Source organism: Orycteropus afer, unplaced genomic scaffold (assembly GCF_000298275.1).
Source record: "Orycteropus afer afer isolate SDZICR_OR568_19922 unplaced genomic scaffold, OryAfe1.0 scaffold00002, whole genome shotgun sequence".
Lineage (NCBI taxonomy): Eukaryota > Metazoa > Chordata > Mammalia > Tubulidentata > Orycteropodidae > Orycteropus > Orycteropus afer.
In genome coordinates, this window is record NW_006921589.1 from 31,225,069 (window position 1) to 31,234,292 (window position 9,224).

Below are 9,224 nucleotides of genomic sequence, written 5' to 3' on the forward strand. Positions count from 1 at the left end.
GTATGGAAGCCGGCAAGTTCAAAGTCCCTGGAAGAAACTTCCAGCTGGTGGCAGCCTTAGCTTCCGCAAGCGTAGGGGGCTGAGAAATTCAAGGCTGGCAGGCAGTACACTGGTTGTTGACTCCAACAAAGACAAATCCAAGATCTTCAAGGCTGGCAGGCAGTACACTGGTTGTTGACTCCAACAAAGACAAATCCAAGATCTCCAGGCCGAGCAGTGGGCTGCTCACTCACGGAAGTTTGTAGTCTGCACACCAGGGTTCCAATCCCTCAAAGAAATGTCTCTCTTCCCAGGATGTCCCTGGATATCTTGGAAGTAGGCCACATCCCTAGGGAAACTCCCCTTGGGCAGACTGGCCACTCAGAACACAGTCATCTGATCCCACCATGGGAACAACCACACAGAACTGGGGTCCAGCCACGTTGACACACAGCTCCAACTATCACAACATTCTACTTTGCTGAGTAGCAACTAGGGTCATAAAAGCTTACAAGAGGCCAACAGATGCAACAATTGATCTCTCCTTGTCTGGAGCAAAGAAGAAGGAAGAAAACCAAAGATATATGGAAACAATTAGTCCAACGACTAGTGAACCATGCAAATCTCAGCCTATATGACCATGAGGCCAAAAGAACTAGATGGTGCCTACTACTACTGTCAACCACTCAAATGGATTAGTACATTGTTCTCTTGTGGGAGAACAATGTGGAAAAAAACTAAAGATCATAAAAAAGACTATGTTTACTGGTTTGATAGATCCCGGTGATACCCTCAAAACTATGACCCCTAGTTATCCTTCAGGCCTTGAACTGAACTCACTACCACCGCTTCCAGCCAAACAACAGACAGGCATATAAAGGGCACATTTAAGCCAGGTACATATACTCCTTAGGATGATTAATCATGAGAGAAGAGGTCGTCAGTATTTGCACAGGGAGTAACAAAGCGTAGGAAAGAAGGGCACAGGGAAGACGTAACTACAGAGAGGAAGTAGAAAGAGAGCTATTAAATTGTGGGGATTACAGTCAATGTCATGAAACAAAATGCGTATGAACTGCTGTATGTATGTTCTGTAAACTTTCACCCAAATCAGTTTAAAGGAAAAAAAAAAAAAAAAAAAACCTTCCTTCAAATAATGTAAGCTTCCTTTTCTGGCTTGTATGAGATACAGACATTTGTTGCCAGACACTGAAATTAGAATTTCTAATCCTACTAACACAGCATAAATTACATGTGATTTCTCAAATCTAGTTTTGGATGAAATTCAATCTTTATTTCTCATCTAACTCAACTACCAACTTAATGAATAATGTAAACAAAAGAAAATAAACGTAAGTAGTCCATATTTTTATTCTGACTTTCACCCACGAAACTCAAGCAATGAATAGAATGGCATAGGTTTATTTAATTAAAAAAAAGAAAAATACACAATTTGCCTGGTTTTGTACTGGATTATCTTGTTTAATTTATAAGTAGATAGACTAATGATACTAATTTCAGAAATCTTAACAAGAAATTGTTCTGTGATTTACCTGAGGTAGATACATTCCTTGGAGAGAACAATCATGGGAGAAAGAAGTGCTGTTTATGCACAGGGAGACACCTCAAAGGGCAGGAGTGCATAGAGGGATGGACATAGGGAAGAGGTAATTATTGGGAGGAAGTGGGAGGAGAGCTGTTGCATTGGGGTAAACTGCAGTCAATGTCATGAGACAAAGTATATGTGACCTGCTGTATATTGTTCTGCAATAGAAAAATTGCATTGATTAAGGGTAGAGTTGCATGGCCAATTAATGTAATTGTTGTCAATCAGCTGTATACCTGTGAAAAGTCTAATTGGCAAGAATGGTGTGTCAAGATTTATAAGGACAACAACAACAAAAAATGTAGCTACTGAGGCTGTTTATGTACAACTAAACACCTCATGAGATTTGGTTTCTTGGTTTGGAGGTTTAGACTCATGGTTTCATGGGACATCCCAGTTATTCCTGGTTTCATGGGACATCCCAGTTAAGTGGCCTAATGACATGTCTAGCACTTCTGTTCTATTTCCTAGTTCACTGCATAGTGCCTGGGGTCTTATAACTTTGCAGGCAGCCATTTAAGACACAACAATTGGTCTCTATTCACCTGGAGCAACAGGGCAAGAAACCAGCAGTCAAGAATAGGAAGAGAAAATGGAATGAGTGGCTAATTGCCTCTGTAAACTGCCTCCTCTGCCATGAGACCAGAAACACTGGATGGTGTCCAGCTACCAACTATTGTTAAAAAAATATCTTAACTAGTGAAATTAATTGAGGATTATGCTCTTTTAAGATCTACCTATATGAGATCATATTTACAACAACTTGAAAGATTTGGTAGAATCTTAGGGGACAGTAAGCTTACGTAAACAGGGAATAACTCAGGAAAAGAGGGTGAGAATAGTTCCACTACTCCAAGAATGTAATCAATGTTACTGGATTGCACATTTAGAAATTGTTGAATTGGTATATGTTCTGCAATTTATATTCTCAATGACAACAAGAAGATATTGTTACAAAAAAAATTATTGTAACATAAGTTTCTAAACTTTTTGGTAATTATATACTTCTTTCAAATTCTGAGAATTTAGAAACACAATAAAGATGAATTAAGATTATAAAAAAATAAAAGGACACTAGAGAAGTAAGTTCATTAACTTAAAGACTGATTTTCTGCTCAAATAGAATAGGTATTACAAATACTCCCCTTGTTGGAAGACAGACAGCATAATCTAGTTCACTTTCCTAAAGTGTCAGACTTCTGGTTTCAGTATGTAGACAAATACTAGTGAAAGTTGTTTTCTGTCTTCCATCTGATTATTCAAGAAGGAAGTCCCAATTTGGTGATAAACTCACTGCTGTGGAGTTGATCCCGACTCACAGTGACCCCTCCTTGGTTTTCCGAGGCAGTAGAACTACGCAAGTAGATTGTACAACCTTCCTTCCGAGGAATGGCTGGTGGGTTTGAACTGCCAACCTTCTGGTTAGCAGGCAAGTGCCTTAGGCACTACGCCACCAGAGCTCCCAATTTGGTGATAGGTATCTTTATTATTTCTCAATCACTTAACTATTCTTCTCTTTTAACAGAGAAAATCAAGCTTCAGGTTTCAGATATTTTGACAAGCACTAATATTTAGCTAGTTAACAACATGCTTTTGCTTTCATCTTATTTTTAAAGTTAACTTCTATTCATGATTCTGGATTTCCATTTACGGTAGTGTGGTAGTTATGTGTGTGTGTGTCAGCTTGGCTGGGCCTGGCTGAGTGGCTGGGCAGCTGGTGGTAGTAATTCCCCATGATGAGACTGGCAATCAACTCCATGGTGGGATCTACCACAAGCAGCTGAGTAGCTGCCTCTGGGATGTGGTCTGCTTCTTGTATATAAGGAGAAGCCTTGGGAATGGCCTCATGCCTATGGCACGCCTGGACCCTGTATGTAGCCGTGTCATTCACTGCTCAGCAGCCTGCTATGCTCTGCCAACCTTGGGACTTATAATGGACTTAAAGTTAATGGCCTGCCGTGTGGTTTGATAACATCAGAACTGTGCCTTTTGACTTGTCAACCTTGGGGCTTCTCAGCCTCAGCAGCCAGCAGCTGTCTGAGTGAAGAAACGCCTTGAGCTCCAGTGGGTCGGGAGCAGGAGGCACAGCTAGAACCCAAGGTTGAGGGGCTTTCACTCAGCCCCTAGAGCCTGGCACTCTGAACTTGGACTTAAAGCCTCCAAATTGTAAGAATAAACTTCTGTTTGTTAAGGCCATCCCATTTGTGGTATATTCCTGTCAGAGCGGCACTAGGTAACCAGAACAGGTAGTGATGAGAAGTTTCCTTTTAAAATATTATTATTCTTTTTTAATGTAAGATGATTTGTTTCCTTTGCCATGAGACCAGGAGAACTGGACAGTACCTGGCTACCATTACTGAATATTTTGATCAAAGTTTCCACAGAAGATCCTGATCAAAAGGGGCTCATGTGGAATAGAATTCCAAATTCTCATAGAATCTAGACTTTCTGGAGCCATTGAAGCTGGGTGATGAACCCCTTAAATTACTGCTCTAAGATAATTTTTAGGACCTCTGGTAGCATAGTGGCTAAGGCACTTGACTGCTAACCAGAAGGCTGGCGGTTCAAACCCACCAGCCACTCCTCAGACGGAAAATGGGGCAACCTACTTCGGTAGTGATACTGCCTCGGAAACCCAAGGAGGGATCGCTAGGAGTCGGAGCGACTGGACGGCACATAACAACAACAACAACAAGATAAACCTTAAACCAAAGTCCTTTTAAAACTGATAACAGTTTAGCTTAACTAATAAAAAGAGTCTGCCTTGAGCATTATGCTCTTTTAAGAACTATCTATAAGGGATCAAATTGACAACAACTTGAAAGACTGGGTTTCAGAAGCTTAAAGGGCAGTGAGTTTATGTTAATGGGGAGGAACAACCTAGAACAGGAGGATGAGAGTGGTTAGTACCTTGAAGAATGTCTTCAGTGTCACTGAACTTTGTATGCAGAAACTGTTAAATTGGTGTGTGAAAGAGAACTAAGAATAGGATATGTTAATGGGGGAAGGAAGGGCAGTATCTGGAGAAGTTACTGTATCAGATTGGGACATTGGGCACAACAGAGGAAGGGTTTCCTAAGAAAAAATGAAAAGGCCTCAGAAATAAGCTCTCAAGGAAAGAAAAGTACTTCATCTTCCTTAATACCACACTTTTGCCATTTTAAGCCATTATAAGCCAAGTCTAATTATAATTATGTACTGAGCAACTATAAAGCTATTGGTCAATAGTTTTGAAGGTTATCATGTAAAAATAGTCTATGATTCCTATTCCCTTAAAGAGAGACAAGTAACTCTAATCAACAAAAGAGAAATAACTTTCATCAGAAAAGAAAATCCTTGAACAAAATGAGCTACAAAGACACAGGATATGAGTTATAAACCCCTAAATCTCATCTTTAGCCAGTTTTGTCTTGGAGAATTATCTGACGGTGTTCTTTTGGTCAAACACATGCTATAGGCCTCTGATGGCATCCTCAAACCTGAATTCCTAGGGGGTTATAGCAAATGAAATGACATGGATTTCTAAATATCAAAAGTCTTTCTGTTTTCCTTTTTTTAAAGTAGTAGTAAGTCGTCGTCTTCATAAAGAGCACACCATATTAACTACACTTTCAACTCCAGTTGCTGCCAACACAATGATTGGGAAAAAGTTAAAGGAAGATGAGTTACAAGTCAAATCTGCTAAAGAAAGACAACTACAATGACCATTCTTCCTGAGTACCACAGCTACTCATTAGAACAGAAGGTTTATTTATTATTTTTTTTTTATTTTATTTTGATTTGGGTGAAAATTTACAGAGTAAATTCACTTTTCATACAGCAGTTCACATAATATACTTTGTCTCATGTCATTGACCAAAATTTACAATGCAACAGCTCCCCTCCCACTTCCTCCCCATAGTTACCTCTTCCCAGTGTCCATCCCTCCATACTCTTCTGTGCCCTAAGCTGTCTCCCTGTGCATAAGCAGCCCTTCCTTCTCCCATGATTGTTCTCTCCAGGGAGTGTGTCTACTTGAGGTATATGTTTAATTCACATGCCTGTACTTTGTTTGGCTGGAAACCACAGGTGTGGCTTCAATTCCAGACCTGCAGGGCAGCTAGGGGCCATAGTCTCAGTGGTTCCACCAGGCTCTACTGGACCAGCAAACCTGGTCCCCACCTTCTTTTTTTTTTTTGCCTCCAAATGTTTTTGTGTTTTGTTCCACATTTTTCTCCCTCTCTATGCAAGGTCTCCTACATCCCTTCCAAGTGGATGACAGTGGTAGCCGGGCACCATCTAGTTCTTCTGGTCTCATAGTTGTATAGGTTGCAGATCGGATGGTGTACGAGTCGCTAGGACTGATTGTTTCCATTCATTTTGATTTTCTTCTTCTTGACGAGGAGAGACCCATTGTTGCATCTAGATGGCAGCTTGCTAACTTTTAAGATCCCAGTCACTACTCGCCAAAGTAGGAGGTGGAACAATGTTTTGTATAGTATATTATGCCAATTGAGCTTGATGTCCCCTGCGACCATGGTCCCAAGCCCACAGGATCAACTACTCGGTCACTCTGGGTAGCTGGCTGTGACCAAGCAATGACCATAAGAAGGGTTTATTTTTGACTGATGTACATCTCTTTTGGATTTCAGATGTTTGCCAGATAAAGCATTATGATGATGTGACTCTTTTTTTCTCATTCTGGCAATGCTGAATATTGTTTTATTTTTGTATTTTTCAAATCTTTGGAAAAAGGTATTACAAACAACATAAGTTACTTTACTTACTGAGTGGTGTTGTGTCAGGAGGTGGAAAATTCTCAGTAAAATTGACATTACATAAGTCTGTGCTACAGCAGCAGAAACGGTATGTTCCATTCTGAATTGAGGGTGGGGTGGTGGTTACTACACATTCTTCATAGTGACATTCTTGGGGATCGCCTATGTGAGACCAACATCCTACAAATTAATAATAATATAAACAAGTTAGAAGACAGTAAGACAAACAAAACCAAAAGGAAACCAATAACCAATAAATATTTTCAATAAACGCGACAGAATGAGTATACCTAAGCTATGTGAACTATTGCAAATCAATAGGAAACACACATTTTTAAGAAACAGAAAAATGAGAAAGTACATAACAGGCATTCACATACACACAAACACAAAACCAACCAACCAAATGTTTAACTTCACCATTAATCTAAGAAATAAAAATTAAAGCAACAGTAAAATCTTAATTTTTATCTATACCTATTAAATTGTTCTCGGTTTAAAAAATAATAAAGAACCATAACAAGGATTCAGTAACACAGATATTCTTAGTGCTGTAGGGAATATAAGTTGTATATAAACATTTCTAGAAAGCCCAATGGCAATTTTTATGAAAAGCCTTACAAATATTTCTGTATTTTTTAATCTAATAATTCTACTTAGGGAAATCTATTTCAAGGAAATGATTGAATATAATCCAAGATTTAAATTCAAAGATGTTCAATGTAGCATTATTCACAACAGTGAATAACATAATATCCAACAATTGACTAAAGTGTAATAAATTGCATTACATGTATACAATGAAGTTTTGTGTAGAGATGAAAAATGTTTTTACAGGATATTTAAAGATATAATTTAAGATGTGAAAAAAATGGTCTGATATTGTTTATAAAGCATTATCTTAATTTTGAAAAAAGAAACACACATAAACACGAAGGCACATAGAAAACACATATGAAGGAGATAAGAGAATTTTTACAAAAAACAGTACTGTAAACTTTTTGTTTTTCTTTATTTTCCAAACATCATACAATGAGGATGTATTAACATTATATACCTACTCCTCACTTACTTCTCAATATTTAATGTTTAACATATATAACAATAATAAAAAAATCTACTATCTGACTATTTTGTACATGCAAAAGGGGCAAGTAGGCATCATCTTCTGACTTCCTCTAACTATACAAGAGGAGGACAGAATTACCATCAGCAGCCCAAGGCCTGTTCCTATGAGGACAGACGTGCTGCCACCCTCCAACCCTTATTAACCTTGTCACCAACCGTTCCTCCCACGGCACCCACCACCTCTCTGCTGGATTCGGTAATTCACTGCAGTGGCTACACAGAACTGACAGATTATGGGGTTTATTAGGGAAGCAACAGGCTACAATTCAAGGTCACAAATGTGCTCAGTCTCTCTCAGCCGGCCATCTCTCAGTTGGCCAGTTCTCAGCTGACAGTCTCTCTCAATCTAATTGCCATCTTGTCAGAGCTACACTAGGTAACCGAAACAGGTCTCTAAGGTTCCTATCTAATCTTTTAAGTTGCTGTTGTCATTTTGATCCCATATAGATAGATCTTAAAAGAGGATAATGATCAAGGAGACATTCATGGAGAGGGTTTTAATCTACATCCTTTTTAAATAAACTTCAGTTGTGCAAAACATAAAGTCATTTCAGATGAGAAAACTATTACTTGCCTTGTTTTACGAGATTTATATCTCCTTTTGATTTCTCCCAAAGGCCATAGCAGGTGCTACCTTTAGAGCATAATATTGTCCCATTTTCATGAGAGATTCTACTCTCACCTATCCCAAGGTCTTGTTGATATGGATCTTTAAATGCACATAATCGTTCTTGATTCTGGGAAGCTAAAATAAGGAAACAAAAGAATGACAAATTAATGTTATGATATTCCTTAATAAAATTACTATATAAAACCTATATACTAAATACATTATAAACTTCCCTATTAAATATCTAACAAGGCTTTAAAATTTTTGCGATTTTAATAATTATACAATCACTTCCTTCTCTCATTAACTTGTAAGCTTAAAAAAGAAGCAAAATTTTTTAAACTCATTTCTCCAAAGCAATCATTACTCAAATTATTCTTACCATTCTTTCTCCTATTAAATAATTTCAGTGTCCCAATAAAGAAATATCAACAAAGGAAATGCCCATGCTCAAGGTCCTGGGGTGTTGCAAATGGTTTATTCCTTTATTCAGATGTGTACCTGCTTAGTATGGCTTCATTGGCTAGATTTTTAGTACCAGAGATGATTTAGCAAAATAGCATTTCTGAACCTACAAAACGGAGGGCTAGACTTGAAAGAAGAAATTAAACAAACAAACAAACAAAAATGTGTATGCAGTCAAGCCCATTTAACAGAGGTTCTTGTTTGGTGCCAATGAGCAGATTCCAAGACAGAGTGACACCATGTGACAGAAAAGAACTGCCCATACAGCTTCCTTGACTGTAATTTTTAAGGAAGCAAATCGTCAGATCTTTCCAATGCAGAGCCCATAGGTGGGGCTCAAACTACCAACCTTTCAGTTAACAGTCAATTGTTTAACCATTTTGTCACCAGGGCTTCTTATTTAGACATGTCACCACCCACTGCCACTGAGTGGATTCCAACTCACAGGGACCCTACAGGACAGAGGAGAATTGACCATGGCAGTTTCCAAGACTGTAAATCTTTCTTTATGGAAGCAGACTGCCTCATCCTTCTGCCACAGAGTGGCTGTTGTTGTTGTTGTTGTTGTGTGCCATCGAGTTGGCCCCAACTCATAGCGACCCCTCCTTGGGTTTCCGAGGCAGTATCACTACGGAAGTAGGATTGCCCAACCTTCCTTCCGAGGAGTGGTTGGTGGGTT

At 38.8% G+C, this 9,224-nt stretch overlaps 1 protein-coding gene across 1 annotated transcript in view; it reads right to left on the reverse strand.

The window, feature by feature from the left end:
* Positions 1–9,224, reverse strand: part of BMPR2 (bone morphogenetic protein receptor type 2) — a 230,862-nt gene that overhangs the window by 91,886 nt on the left and 129,752 nt on the right. The window contains exons 2-3 of the mRNA XM_007935044.2: positions 8,045–8,215; positions 6,352–6,522 (exon numbers count right to left, since the gene is read on the reverse strand). Coding sequence (XP_007933235.1) covers positions 6,352–6,522; positions 8,045–8,215 — 342 coding nt within the window. The remainder of the gene's footprint in view (positions 1–6,351; positions 6,523–8,044; positions 8,216–9,224) is intronic.